Raw genomic sequence first — 15,544 nt, forward strand, 5'->3', positions numbered from 1 at the left:
AAATTTTTCTATGGTCCATTTGGTACGAATGAGAACAGTAGGTACATTTTATGCACACAGGTAAAAAGCCATGCTCTTCCCGATGACTTCTGTATTTGGCTATTGCATTGGTGTTTTCCTTTTGATTAACTGGTGGTCTGACTTTTTTGTCCAAATCCGCTTGGCTCCTCTGACGTTGTACTGCAGTTTTCTTTACTCGAGTTGGAAACTCAAAAATTATCCAAAATTATCGTTTATATGTTGATTATTCATATTTGTTGAAGTAGCAAATAGTTTTATCTGTGGTTCTGTATATTTCAAAACCCTCTGTCTTGCCGCTAAAAGAAAGCTAGGTCTTCCTAAACATATTGTGTCAAAGAAATCCATTAAAGGTCAGAAACCTAATGGTCTGGGGAAGAAATAATTTAAAATAGCAGGAGTTCAGTTCTACAAAGACAAAGGATTTTGCTGCAAATCAGATAAACCTCTCTTCTGAGTTCTAGGACTGAAGTTGTTTCCAAAGCACAATGCTTGGAAATGGGCCAGGCATCACAAAGGTAGCTGCTCTTATTTTACTAACCAAGGGAAATAAGTATCTTCCCTCTTTAATTTTCTTTCTAGTTTGTCTAGATATCAGTAAAATTCAGGCTAGAAATGAGAATTTCAATGGCAACTTTCTGTTTAAACATAGATAATGATAAATTTGATCATTCTTCCTCTTTGCTGCCCAGGAATAAGCTGCAAATTATTTTGGATTTGCAGTCATGGTGTATGTGGAAGGCAGCTTTCTGCAAGTGCAGGTAAAATACTGATCATCCTGTTTTCTCTTTTTTCACCAGATTCCATTGTGATTGGATTTTGGGTTGGTCTTGCAGTTTTTGTCATCTTCATGTTTTTTGTCCTGACCCTGCTGACGAAGACAGGAGCACCTCATCAAGAGTGAGTTTGAAAATGGGAATAAGAAATCCAGCCTACTAAGTGGCACATCTGGTCTCTTGCAGCCCCCAAACAAGCAGTGACAAAGCTGACATTGTACTGGCTCAGCACGGTCTTGTTCTAGTCCGTTCTTATGAATCAGTGCAGTCTATCTTCATTTCAAACAATCTGAGCATACTCATGCTAAAAGGAAGTTTGTGGGTAGGCTGCCAAACAGGTACAGGTGCTTTTAGATTACTGTTCTGCACATAAATGGCGAGCTCTAGGTGAGCTCAATTTATCTTGGAGTGGAAGTGTGAATATTGATGGAGTATATACAAATAAAATATAGTGCAGATGCTAAATGAAGGAAGCTGAAATCTGGCAGGTTTCCACGTTTGTGTGTTCAAATCCAAAAGGTAGATATCAGTAGTCTGTACAAAATCTTCCCTTAACCCCCAGGGTCTCAGAGTGTCTTAGTTTCTGCTGAGAAGTTCCAGTAGATGCTGAAGTACAGATCAGCTCCATGTTTGTTTAAAGCCAGGGTGCCTTGAAAGTCCTTTATTTCTTATTCTTTCTGGCTGATAATTATGTGTAGACTGTGCCTTGCCTCAGTGATTTATCTGCATTTGCACAGCACCCAGGCTGCCATTGTTCCTTTGTATGAGAAAGTTTGAAGCTACATCTCCTCTCAGACTTGTGTGCCATAAAGTAGAAATAAAAAGCCTCTCTGGAGGTGAGAACACTTGCAGACAGGTAGCAATGATGAGAAGCTGATTGTGAAAGGCAATTGTTAGTGCTTATTGCTTCCTAAAGCAGCCTGTCTCTGCCTACTGGAGGCCCTTTGCTATTTAATCATATGTAGACTGGCTCTGAAACTTCACATAATAGCACATCTCTAAAGACAGGGCCACATTAGAGAGGGCATATGTATATTGTGAGCTTCTTCTGTGCTCCTGAAGTTTTGTTTCTGTGAGAAGAAAATAGAGGCAGAAGAATTGAGCTTACCAGATCCGACTTGTTGGTATTTTTGTTTCCCTTAGAGACTGTTATAAAGCAGACAAACCTTGCTCCCAAACAAATTCAAAGTCCTTCTAAGTGTTGATGTGCTGCCCCTTTCCCCTAAAGACCTTGTTAGACCTAGTTGAGCATCTGAATCTGTATCCCAGGTGAATAATTTGAGAGGGGAAGAAGTAATTAAGTCAAATATACAACACAGAGAATTTAATATGAATATTTGTCAAAAGTTTTTACACTTGTAAAAATGTACTTCTAGGTAGCAGAGGCCTGCTTAGTGTCTCCCACTGTTTTTCTGTTTTTCATCAATTTTCTTGAACAGGTTGTCTAGAGAGTTTGTGAAACCTCCATCTCTGGTCAGCTTCTACATCCAGATAAACTGATCTGAACTCAGGCCTTGCCTTTATCATCAGGCTAAAGACCTCCAGAAGTCCCTTCCTTTCTAAACCTTAATATAATTTTTCTTCAGTTTCTGAAGCGAGCCCAATTATTCCTTCCTGTATTTGCTTTAAACCTCTTTGCAGCTTTGGGATCTGTGTGCTTGAGTGTTCACCCACTTACTAGGTACACTGAGTTGGCACTCAACAAATCTGAGCACTATTTTTTTGACGTTTGATAATCAAATGTGTGTGGTATTGAACATGGATCATCCAGGAATACACTAAGTACAGGGAATCCTGTGTCCTCTTATTTCTGATACATGTATATAAAAACTGGAGAACACCTACCTGTAAAACCAGTGCAGAGTGTGATTTTAGTTTGCCTGCATCTTCTGTTTTTACACCTGACTGGATTCTTCATGACCTGGCGTTTCATTAGCGGGCTGTCTTGCAGCCCTCCTTTAGATAGATGTTAATGGGATTCCTAGGTCTTGGGAGAAAGCCAGCTTGATTGATGGATGTGTCTCTGACTTCAGCAAGGCTATTTGGCTGTTCTTTAAAGTACCATTAATGTGAGAGATAAGTGTAACTGGTCTCAGATGGATGGATCCAAGGTAGAATACTCTGATTTTTCTAGTAATATGCTTTTCTTGGCTTAATATAAAGGGGCATGATAGGATGTATTTTCCAGAATTATAAAAGATGTTCAGAATTGGATACATTCTCAGACCAGAAGGGTCAGGATTTTGATGGGGAGAGGCAGAAATTTAATCAGTTATGGAAATTTTGTCTGTTGCATTTCTCTTTTGTTTGCCTGCATATTAGGATGTGTAGAAGATTTGCTTGTGTGACAAAAAAATTTTGTTGAAAATCTTACTGAATTTCTATCTGAGAAATGCTCTCATTCATCACTCAGGAGTAGCTAGTATGCTTTCTTTGTTTCTGCATGTGAAAATGTCCTTAAAAATACATTTTTGCAATAAATGCAAGAGTTTGTATAACCTATCTGTAAAAAATATTGGCTGGTGTAATGTCAAAGCTTCGTGCAGCAATTTAGGCAAGTTGTACCACTACTTGCAGTAAAAAAATGACAGAGAATTTTTTTTTCCCCAAGAAATCAGTTGGTTTTGGTTAAGGATTCTAAGGTGAAACCCAGTCAGAGAAATGCAGACTCATTGAAACAGAAACTTCTACAGATATATGTATGTTTTTGCTGAATACTTATTCAGGGAGATTTCTCAGGTTCAGGGTAGCACTTCAGGATTGCTACTAAGGATATGTTCAGATGCCCAAGTTCCCCTTAGGATACCAAACCCTGCTGTTTTGGAGGATTGGCTCCTTATTCCTTTCCATTGTTTGCCAAGTACCCCTTGTACCCCAAGTACCTCACTTCAGAGGCTGTTGAGAGAAGGGATATTTAAGCTATAGAAGAATCTCAAATGTCAGTCCCAATCTAGTATGGTTCTGTTAGAATGATATACTGGGTAAAATGGTCTGTACCCTGACAGTGCACTCAAGTCCAGTGGGCAGAGTCGAGAGCTTAGTGCTGAGTCCAGCAGACCAGAACCCATAGGCTGGAAGATTCCCATAAAAGGGAGGTTGGGTAAGTTCAATGGCAGCTACTTGTTTTGAGTGGTTTTCAGTATGTATGTTGCTCAAGGTGTCTCCCTGAATAAGTCATTCACCTTTCTGCTTTCTTGTTGGCAACTTTTGGAACTCAGAGGGTTGTGTTGGCTCAAATATTGCAAAAAGAATTTGATTGTCCAGGTGGCTGTGCTCCCTTACACAGTAAAACTAGGATTTCTGAGGCTGCTTTTCTTATTTTAAGTGTTCTGAAAAGGTATCTGCTGAAGTGTTCTTGCATATTGTAATGAGCAAGACTATGCAAGTTTCTAGTCTAGTTAAAAAAAATTCCTCTCCAAAATACCGAGATGGTGTTTTTGAATTTCAGAATCCAAAAATATCACTGTATATTAGACCACGTGTTCCCTGCTCATGAATACAGGATTATTCCTTATAGTACGTCCTCAGCATTCTGGGTCATTGTAAAATGTGTTGACATCTTCTATTCTTCCATTTAGATTAGGTTGCTGTTGCCAGTCTTGTGTGCCCCTCTGCACTGTCAGCCTTTGCTCCTTTATAGCTCACTGGATTATAAAGCACTTTCTACACCTATGAAGAAATTTTACTTCTCTAGTGGATGCGTTTTAAGCTTTCTTCTGCAGTCACCTCTTCCTAGGCTTACAGTGCTTGTTCTTCTTTCTGTGCTTATTTGCCACCTCCCCTGTTTGTGCCACAGTACTGCATAGAAACTCGTGGGGCAGATTTGCAAAACTATGTAGGAGACTTATATAGTGGTGCTTTTTATTGCATTACAAAGATATAAATGTCAGTTGTCAGTTCTGAAGGCTACTGCAAAATTATTCCAGTCTGTTTGCATCCTGGTGTGTATACAGTAGATTATTAGTTACTGGTCTGTCTTGCATCAGTTTAAATGTTATTTTTCTACATGCTTCACTTTGACATGCAGAATGAGCCAATACAGTTTTGACAAACTAGAGAACTGCTTTGATTTGAAGGCTAGTGGAAGTGATTTTGTTAGGACAGGATTCTATCATCTAATGGAAGTAAATTAGCATTTAAGAAGCAGAGATCTTTAAGGTTAACTATGCCTGAAAGACTAATGGTAGGCATTCTGTGAACTCGAAGGTTTTAAGGGTAGATTTCTGAAGGTGTCATCTGAGGCTTTCAAAAGCATGTAGGCACTTATCTCTTACTGCAGGCTTGAGAGAATTAAATTACAGCATTTTTCTGAAAAACTCTTAAGTGCTGGGTGCACCTTTAGGTGTCCAATTATCTGACTCCAGTGTCATTTGCTGCATGTTCAGATGTAAACAGTATGATTTTTTAACAAATTCTGTATTCTGAGAATATGTTTAGATTTTCATTGCTCATCCTCTGAATACCTCTACTGCATTTCAGATGCAAATAACTTGCACTTTGTGATGATAGCATATAAAATCAGCCTGAAAAAGAATGTATTGCTATCTGTATGACTTCCATCTAGCTTGAGCTTTTCTCACTCCCACGTGTTTATGGCTCCTGCAAAGTCCATGCAGATTGGTGCTGATTTGAGCTAAGATTTATACAGAAAACTCCAAAGAAATATGTTTCACTGTCCTTCCTGGGCTGTGTGCCTGAATTGTCTTTGAAGCAGTCTTTAGTTCCTGCCCTTCTAATTTGTAAATCTGAATGTCATCAATCGAAGTCAGGAGAAAAGATGGTTTGATGTCTGGACAACCAAGTACTCAAGCTATGCCTTAGTGAGAGCAGTGCTGCCTGTGCCTCAGAAAGATTTTATCTATCAAGATTTTTTTCTCAAAGTGTTCTTATAAGCCATTTAAAAAAATGTTATTACTTGATACTACTTGATATCAAGAGGAAATCCTGAAGAGTATTTCTAAGCTCATTCAGTGAGGTGATTATTACAGTATATTTACTGGAAGTGCCATTTAAGAGTGCTGGCATTAACTTATTCCCATGGAAAATTATCATGACAAATCAAGACTTGAAATAGCTTCAGCAGAAAATAATCAATATTGCTAGCTTTAAAAGTTTGTGGTAGATAAACCATAGGGTTTCCTTTCTTCCTGATCATAGTGGTTGTTGAAACCACCAAATTTGCTGATAAGGACTCAAATAGTTCTACTTTCATGTTTACTGTATTTTTCTTTTTCCTCCCTAGCAATGCAGAGCCTTCTGAAAAAAGATTTCGCATGAATAGTTTTGTGGCAGATTTTGGAAGACCTCTGGAGTCTGAGAGGGTCTTTTCTCGTCAAATGGCTGAAGAATCCCAGTCACTTTTCCATTTCTGTATTAATGAAGTGGAACATACGAACAAAGCAAAAGAGAGTCAGAAAGGTCCAGGTCTGGAGAGTAATATCCACTTCCAGGAGGTTCCCAGAAGCAGTGGAGTGTTCGAGGAAGACCTACATTGTCTTCCAAAATTTAACATTCCTAACTTTGTGAACACTGAGCAGAACTCTTCATTAGGTGAGGATGATCTCCTCATCTCAGAGCCACCAATCATTTTGGAAAGCAAATTGGTCATGCAATCTTCCCATCGGATCCTTGACTGAAAAAATCTTTTATGTTAAGGTAAAAGATTGTCCAGTTTGGACCCTTTCTTGGCCTTCTGCTATTCTGACAGAAGGTATTTCAGACCTGTGCTTTTTATTGTACGTAAGACTGGCTGTGCTACTAGAACTCAGTTTAAACAAGAAGTAAAACACTAAATGCTTTATTATGATGTTTTCTGTGGTCTAAACTTTTTGCCCAGCCAGCGTTATTTTTGCTTCGTGATTTTTTTTTTGTTTCTTGTTTTGTTCTTTGATTTTAAAGGACTGCTTATGACCAGCTTCTGAAGGATCCCGTAACAATTTATGAGGACTGTGAAGGCTGGAGCCTGGTACAGGGAAGTGTATGAAAATTCCTTGGCCAAGAAAAGTGTGTATCTCAAAGTGAGACTGAAGTAAGGAATAAACAGGCAGCCTCTGGGGAGGTTCTGTAGCTTCTGCTACTTCCAGTAGCGATACCTGAAACTAAGCAGCACAATAAATATCTGTTTGGGATTAGCTTCAGTTTCTGATTCCTAACTGTTTTTGGTGTAGGTTAAAGCCAATGTACAAAGCTTCCAGAGGGAATACCTTGCAAATTAAATTGTTTGGCTACAGTGTTTACAAAATGCCATCACCACATGCTGCTGACTAAAAGCAAATTGGTGCCTGTACTTACAGTACTTCAGAGTGACATTCCAACAGCTGCCCAGTGATGATGAGGAATTAGTATTCTACACACAAATACAGACCAGGATTTGACTCTTTTTTTTTTTTGGTTGTTTTAATTGCTGATGTGAACTTCCAGTTCAGTAAGTGTAGGATTCAGTAGCTAAATCACAGGAAATAAGAGAAAAACTATTTTTCTTTTGCCAGTGCAGTTACTACATGCAAATGTAACATTAAGCTGGTGTTATATGTTGCTTATAGGCTGAACCTTCCTACACTTTTTGGCTTTATAAACAGCCCTTTCTTTATTCATGGGCCATGGAAGGGCTAGCAGGCTTTGAATTGTTGAGAACATCAGCTCCAAATGTGAAGCTAAGCTCTGCTTGCTCCATCTTTTTGTACTCAATTGGGATGGTGTTGCAACCTCAGCTACTCTCCCAATTAAAGGTTTGTCAAGGAATTGAATAAGTGTAGTTTCAACCTTTATTTTTTAGAGACAGAATAAGGTTCTGAACCTTAGAGAGTACTTAAATTATATTTCAGCTTTCCTCAAAAGATGGTAATTAATGACCAAATGGTTTTAGAGCAAGCACAGAAGATACAGAGGCACCAGGTTCAAATCTTTTGCTTGATTTGGAGTATGCTCTGCAGGAAATTCTTAATTGAAATGAAAATAAGTGGATGCCAGATACTGTGCCTGTTTTTTATTTTTTTTTTCTGAAACTGACCTACTTTGTACACAACATGTCTGTGTCGGAGGGAAAATGTAGTAGCGGCCTGCTGATACATTCTCCAGACACTTAAATGCTGATTAATTAATTCTTCCTTCACCTTACAGATAGGAAAAAGTAGAGAATGGGTTGAATATTTAAAGAATTAAAAATGTGCAGGAAACATATTTGGTTTTTGTCTTCTGTGCCCTTGTTATAAACCAGTTATTGCTAAATTTCCTGTTTTCAAATGTAATTCTTACACTACTTGCTGGTTGTTTAAAGTAATGGGATTACAGTTAAAACAAAGCAGAGACTGTTTTAAACTAGCAGATTTTTGTTGAAAATATTCCAGGAGAAGAGTGAAGTGAACTCTGTTCTAAATGAGCATGGCTCCATGGGCTGCAGATCTCCACTAAAACATTTCAAGTGCAGAAAAGGCCTTCTTTCACAGGAAGTAGTTAACTACAAGTTTGAAGGCTGTAGCTGTGGACTGTTCTCTTCCCAAATTAAATTTGGGAAACCTGCCTCCGAATGTGGCAACTACTTCCTGCTGAGGCATTTCAAATAACTGCTAGCTATCTGAACTGAAGCTCAACATTGTTCTTGCTAACAAGTTCTGGGACTTTTACTAAGCGTGGCTTTTATAGCCTATTTCTGAATTAGTGAGCTGCCTTCAGTAATGATTGAGCCATTCTTCTTATTTTTTTTCTTCCATTGCAATGCTTCAAAACAGAAATGCTGCTTAAAGGAGAGAAAAATCTTTGTAGAATCCCTCTCTTCTGCAATCAAGAAATGAAGGGTTTTTTAAAAGCATTTAAAACTCTGCTTCCTAGAACCATTTAGGTTGGAAAAAGATCTTTCTGAGTCCAGCCATTAACTCAGCACTGCCACAACTAAACCATGTCCCCAGGTGCCACATCTATGTGTCTTTTTAAATCCTCCAGGGATGGTGACTCCACCACTTCCCCAAGCAAGCCTGTTCCAGTGCTTGACAAGCTTTTTGGGGAAGAAATCTCAAAAGTTTCAGATGTTTCAAAAAATGCAGGTCTGATTTTAGAAAAAGAAAATGCTGCCATTCCCAATAGGCTAGCCTTTTTCTGCTGCTACCTTAAACCTTTGTGGCTTTTCTTTGGGTGTATAAGTAAGTGCTACTTTGGGGAGAAAAGGGGGAAGCATTTTGTGTACGGATGATGGTGACAATGCCTAGATGAAAGGTATTTAATAAAATGACAAAGAGATAATGTCAACTAACACCACATTTGAATTGTATTCTAAGTGTCCTTCTGAAGCATGTATTAATCCTGTAAAGCTATTTAAGTGTTTGGTTCCTGCCTCTGTTATTCCCCGATGATGGTTATACTTTTTTCACCTTATTTTCCTTCTATTCTTCTATTTTTAAAGTCCTTCATGCTACTTTTTACAGAAAAATAACCTGGCAGTCCCCACTGCAAAGCTCTCACACCACTTCAGAGACACAGTGGCAGCAACACAGTCTGATTCAGTTTTTCGTTCTACCTCTGCATTAGAGTCAAAGGCAAATGCAGAAACGTTCTGCAGTCTTCAAAAACAGTTATTTTAAAGGTTTCTTTCCTTTCTTTTTCCTTTTTAGGAACTAACAGAGATACTTTGCCTCAGGGGAAAGGGCAATATATAACATGTTTAAAAAAATTCATCGTTATCCAGAAAACCAATAAGTGCATTCATTATGAAGTGAATAGAAAGTGTTCTGACCAGAGTAATCCTTCAAAATGAATAGTTGGAATTTAATGGTGTTTGAAAATGGAATTTTTGTGAGTTTTTGTATTGTTTGGCCTCAAGCCTCTTCTCAAAACTCACTATAAATGAGTGAGTAGATTTAACTGCAGAGATAGACAGCTCCTCTAAGATAACTACATGCATAAACATGTCTTGTATTCTGTAAGAACTTACTAGGTTGAGTTATTTATTCCAGTTTTCAAAGGTGAATACTTGCAAAATGTTCTTCTATGTAAACAAGTTTTAGCTGTGTACCTTTTTTTAAAAAAAAAAACCCAAAACCTAAAATGCAAAATCAGAAAATGCCTGCTCAATATAGAAAAGAAAGGGAAAGGTAAAACTGTGAACTTCTCTACTAAAATCTTAGTGCTATACAGTAGTTGAGACTAAAAGGTGAAGTAAATGATATATGTTTGTCATGCAGTTAAGTATTTATTCACCTGAGCTCTAGATCTTGAATACTGTAACACATTTTTTGCCACTTCTTAGCCTCAGGTATGGCAGATAAGGGTGCTGAAGCAATGAGGCTGCACACACACACAGAGAATTCGATTTCGGAATTTCTCCACAAATCTCTGCATTCCCCTTTTATTAACCTCTTCAGGTAAACAGAGCCTGCTGTTGCCATTCAGTTAACTAGAATTCCCAGGACTTTTTGCAAACTCAGTGTTTTGATTCACACACTCCCTCTCAGCTCCAAGGCTGAAACACTCCCTTTTGATTCCAATTATCTGAATGAAGATGCATCTGACTCAGCTTGTTCCCACATTGGGTAGTGACAGGTAGCAAGGACAGCAGAAGGCAGAACCTTCTACCACACATTCTCCAACAAGACCAAGAGTTGGAGGCATGTGCTTTCTTGCTTTTGGACAAGAGGTATGTGGTTAGCTTTATGAAAGGCTAATTATAATTCAAAGTTATCATGGAACTTTCTGTTCAAAAGAGTCAGGGCAGCACTTGATGCAAGGTCCTCCCCTCCCTGCAGAAGTGGATTTGCACAGCTAGTGCTAGTATACCCATTATTTATCCTTATATTTTCCAAAATAGGTGAAATATGGGATAGAGTGGCTGACTTCAAAATGTATTATGTGCTATCAAATAAAGTCTTCACACCTGCTAACCTATTTAATTTGCTACATGAACAATTCTGACATGTATTTCAGAGAACCTGAAAGGGAACACATTGCTGCTGTCTTTGCCCCGAGTGCCATGATGAGATCTGATCCTTTTCTGCACATCCTGTTTACCTCTCTTGAAGCAATGCATTCTCTGTAATCTGGGTCCCTGAGTCACCTAGCCAGCTGCTCACTCGATTTCTTAAAAGCTTCAAACATGAGAATTCAAATTATTATACTCCACCTGCTTTGCTATAAACAGGCGAATTCCAGCTAAGCATTAGACAATGATTTGAAGACATTATGTTTGATTCTTTTAATCCATCCATCATGCTGCCTCCTGGAAATGCATGATGAAATAGGACAGCACAAGAAGAGGAAAAACATACATAAGGAGTATAGAATTATGTAACTCCTGGAATGATCTCACTGAAACAATTAGTAAAAGCTAATCACTTGTTTTGTCAGCCTTTGCACAATTTCAGGGTATTTTCCCCTTTCTGTACTGTGAAGACTGCTGGAGAGTAAGTAACTAATAACTTTAGCAAAGAACTTAAAGCTTGCACCTTAGTTCTCCAAAAGGAACACCCCAACTACAGTCATCCAAGCCCAGAGTCTGTTACTGTGTGGAGTGCCCACTTCATGCTAAATGCCTTAAAAACTTCAGTGAGTGTACAACTACATAAATACATGTAAGAACACAGTGTTCATGGCATTCAAACACTTCTTAAAAAATTCTTATAGTCAGTTCTCAGCAAATGCTGTTATCTTACATAGTTTGAATTAAATTCTCTGTCTATTTTACTGAGCAGGGACAGTATTATTTGTCATTACTGTAAGATATAATGTGGTTTATACTAAGGCACTCTTTTGATGACCTAAGCATTAAACATTTGAGAGAATTTCCAATAAGCAGAAATATTCCCCCTCGGATTCCTGTCCTAGGCAGTGCCCTAGAGTACCCCCATCCAGGAACTGACCTCTCTGGGAACACAAGGGTTGCTCTAATTTTTAAAAAGTTCACACTTCATGTCACACACTTTAATACAGTCTTACATGTATAGCAAATTGTACAGGAAGTAAATGGTAAGTTGCAATATTATTCAATTTTATCCTTTTCATTTGCAAAACAGACTCAAATCAATAAAATACAGCATATTTACACAGAGCTGATATTTTATATACAAAGCATTATTATATTTACACATTTTATGAACATACAGTAGTATTTTTTAGATAGGATCAAAATATCCATGGTAGAAATACTGAAAGTAGCTGAATAGGAAAAAAACAAGATTACTATATTAATTGGCAACTGGCCAAACTTTTTTAATATATATAGATATGTGTGTATACAGTCTCATGTTTGTGTATGGGCCAGAAAAAATAATAAACCTTGCACTTGGGTATAATTTGTTACACTCTGCTGTTCTTATGCATGCTCAGTCCCATGCTTGTATGAGAGAAAGTGCATATTTACTGCTGGTCCCTGAAGAACATGACACATAAATACACATGCACAGGCCTGAACTATTTCACATTTGATTTAAATGATAGCTTCAACCAATACCACAGGGACCTGAAGAGTACATTCTAGCTTTTATCTTCTCTTTGCCCTAAATGAGTATAGCTGATTGAGCTACAACCTCAAGATATGTGCTATGGGATTCTTAAGGACTTGCAGCACCGAAACTTCAGACTAATAATTTACTGATTTATTGGACACCCATTCCTTCCAACCACCAAATAGCTATCTTGAATTTTCTTTATTTTAACTTACTGCTTCTTCCTTTTAGCAGCAGGTTTTTCATATATATCAAGTATAATAGCCATGCTCATATTCCCTCCCCAGTCTCCTCTCTGGAACAGGGTAGCCCCTGTGGCTTCAGAGATTCCTAAGGCTACGTTTTTTAGTGGGATGATTTTTCTTTTCCCTCCACTGGGTCCATTTCTTGAAATAGGAGACCAAAAGCTTAGCACACGAAGGTACACGTTGGTGATGCAGTAGGAATTGCTTGCTCTACAGCACAGGTGTGTAACTCCAGCAGGGCCTGAGGAGAGGGAGAAGGCAGTAGTCTCTAACATTGCTTGTTACCTGCCATGATGCCTGTCAGTTCAGCAGAAAGTTACATCCACATTTGGTATTTGGGTAGTGGATTACTCCTGCTTAAGCATACTTGTCTCTTTTGTCACTCTCAAGGACAATAGTAGTTCACTGGATTTTTTTCTCTGGCCCCTTTTGTAAGTTGCTCAGTATTTTAACTCTAAATTTGCCCACTGACACATCCCTGCAGTCTGAGCTTTAGCACACTGTCTTCACATCTGACTGGCCTCTTTGGTCTGTCAAGATTGTCTATAAAGATATTGCTATGTCAGATTCTGAACAGCCCATTGTAAAAACCTTATCAATATGGCCTTCCCTTTTAAAAGGGATACCAGTGACTACTCTCACACTGTATTTTATTAGCCTGTTTTAAATCTGCCCCATAACAATTCAGCTAGACCCACTCTGCCATCATTCTGACCAGCACAGTTGGAAATACCAGAGAAGTAAACAAAGAACAGTTTGAATCTGAGCATCACCAGGGAATGTCTGGTCTGCTCCAGCCCTCCAATCATTCATTCACTAAGTTGGAAGGGATTTTAAAGAGAAGGGAAGGAATATTATATGAATTGGAGGGAGAGAAGCAAAATGCTGGAAAAAGATGATTTTCCTGCCCTACAGAATGAAATTCATTATATATTAAACATACAAATAGTTACTCAGTAGTTGAGCTAGTTACTCAAATTGTTCACAAAGGAATCACAGTAACACAAGTTATAAACAAAAGTTAAAAATATTCAGGCATGCAGTACAGTATCTGAAAAAGGGAATTTTTCAGTGGTAACTGAATTTATGGAATAACCTCAACATTCCTATTATTTTAAAAAATTTGTATATAACTTTATTACTAACAAAATATAAGACATACAAAATGACTGGAGTATTGCTCGATGCAAATCTGCCTTTGGACACGCAAGATTACAGATAAGATCAGAATGCAATTCAATTTATGTGTGTTACATTAATGATTTTCAATAACATTTTCTACACAGAACTTTGAATATTAAAATTCTACTTCTCTAATCAACTACTACCTAATCATGTCTTCCAGCAGCTGTCTGTCACTCTGAATCCACTGGAATCAGGTGCAGGAATAACAACCCCTTGTTTCTGCAGTTCACGTAAAACATCTAATATTGAATCCAATTCCACTCGAAATTTCTCCAGTTCTTGATTCTTCTGCTGTGCCAGCCTTCGCCACTTCTGAGCCTCATGGGTTTGCCTTGCTTCAGTAACATGATGTGTTAGTTGGGTTGCCTGTAAATTAGAAGCAAGCCAGTGTTGCCACTTCCTAGTCCAGTACTCAGCCACCACTGCCCCTTTGCAAAAATACACCACTTCGTCATATTTGATGCTGAGTCTCACAGTGAAAGGCTGACATCATGTGGAAACAATTTGTTCTGAATACTGCAAAAATCATTCTGATAGCAATAAATTCCTTTAAATAGTTCCATTAATGACAGAAGGGGAGAACTGATTATTGACTAGTGAGCCTCAGGAGAATTTAACTTATCCTCTCCAAAGTGGCAAATAAAAGTTTGAATATTTAAGACAAAGCTGAGCATATAACATAAAATCAATCCCCTATAATAAAAATTAACTTTTTAAATTTCTATTTAAATTAAAGTGCTAATTAAAAGAATGCTCTGCAAGACAAACAAATGAAATCTGATGACATATTGTAGGCTACTACTGTACTTTTAAAAAACAAAAGTCCTATGGATTATTAGAAAATGTCCTGTAGTCACAAAGATCTGATGCTGCTGCAGATAAAAGTCTGAATTAACTTTGACATGAATCCCTGACATAATCCTATTAAATTACACAAAATAAGAAGTGTCATAAGGTATCAAAATCTCCATACTGCTATTAATTGTAATAGATTCTTCAAGGAAAGCTGTACCACTTAAAGGCCATAATTATATTTGCAGTTTGATACTAAGGATAGCCTGTTAATTCCTTGCTCAGCAATTACCTTTTCTACATTGTTCATTTTTATATCATTCATTTGGGGGACTGTTCGATGCCCCAGTAGAGATGGTTAAAGGTGCAAAACTAGGATAAACAAAACCCAAAGCTTAATACATAATAAGGGCAGCAGCAGGAGGAAAGATGAAATTACTTAGTAGTAATTATGTATACTATTATTTCTATTTTTTAAAACAATACATTATAAAATATCTTAGTAAGTACTATAGGTATTCAATGGAGTTAGATCTCAGAATAGGCAGCAGCAAACACTTTACAGAAATGGTAAAGAAATCCTCACATTATACAAAAGCAAATGAATAGCATAAAAATGAACTGTATTACAGTTGCCTTTAGCAGGACATAACATGAACAAAAATAATAAAATCTTTAGTAGCAACTGGGTTTGTTCTTGACTTGTTTTATGCAGAGCTCTTTTTGGAAAGAAAATGAAATATCTGATGTAGAAATGTGTAAGAGTAAAACCTTTACCACAAAAAATTGTGTACATAAAAGTGTATTCCTTGAGATCTGGTTACAGAATTGTAGAACAACCCCCCCAAACTAAGTACTACAGGTTTGACAATCTTCCTGTCCAACTTCCCTATTTTGACTTCGTATATTTAATAAAACCTAAGTTAAAATACTAACAAAAGACAGTAATATATTTAAGTGATACAAGCGTTGAAAAAAAAATCTATGTGAACAAGAAAACTTCTTCCAGATGATAAAACTCCCCCGAAAGATAAAAAATCAGGATGGAGATCATGACATAGAATAGAGATGAAAAAAAGCAATGAAAAATTGTTTTACC

At 37.6% G+C, this 15,544-nt stretch overlaps 2 protein-coding genes across 15 annotated transcripts in view; one reads left to right on the top strand and one right to left on the bottom strand.

Annotated features, from left to right (window-relative positions):
* Nucleotides 1-7,973, top strand: part of MRAP2 (melanocortin 2 receptor accessory protein 2) — a 34,301-nt gene extending 26,328 nt beyond the window's left edge. For 8 of the 11 annotated variants that reach the window (XM_051777986.1, XM_051777980.1, XM_051777987.1 and 5 more), the window contains 2 exons: nt 819-918; nt 6,037-7,973. In XM_051777986.1, the coding sequence (XP_051633946.1) occupies nt 819-918; nt 6,037-6,430 (494 nt within the window). In that variant the 3' untranslated portion in view covers nt 6,431-7,973. Of the gene's footprint in view, nt 1-516; nt 537-818; nt 919-6,036 lie in introns of those variants that run through there. The other 3 variants (XM_051777983.1, XM_051777984.1, XM_051777991.1) reach the window with 3 other exon arrangements.
* A 117-nt stretch (nt 7,974-8,090) lies between these two features.
* CEP162 (centrosomal protein 162) overlaps nt 8,091-15,544 on the bottom strand; it is a 48,603-nt gene continuing 41,149 nt past the window's right edge. For all 4 annotated transcript variants that reach the window (XM_051777923.1, XM_051777922.1, XM_051777924.1 and 1 more), the window contains one exon: nt 8,091-14,019. In XM_051777923.1, coding sequence (XP_051633883.1) covers nt 13,801-14,019 — 219 coding nt within the window. In that variant the 3' untranslated portion in view covers nt 8,091-13,800. The remainder of the gene's footprint in view (nt 14,020-15,544) is intronic.

Source organism: Manacus candei, unplaced genomic scaffold (assembly GCF_025592945.1).
Source record: "Manacus candei isolate 608988 ecotype Guabito, Panama unplaced genomic scaffold, ASM2559294v1 h1tg000011l, whole genome shotgun sequence".
In the NCBI taxonomy this organism is placed as follows: Eukaryota; Metazoa; Chordata; class Aves; order Passeriformes; family Pipridae; genus Manacus; species Manacus candei.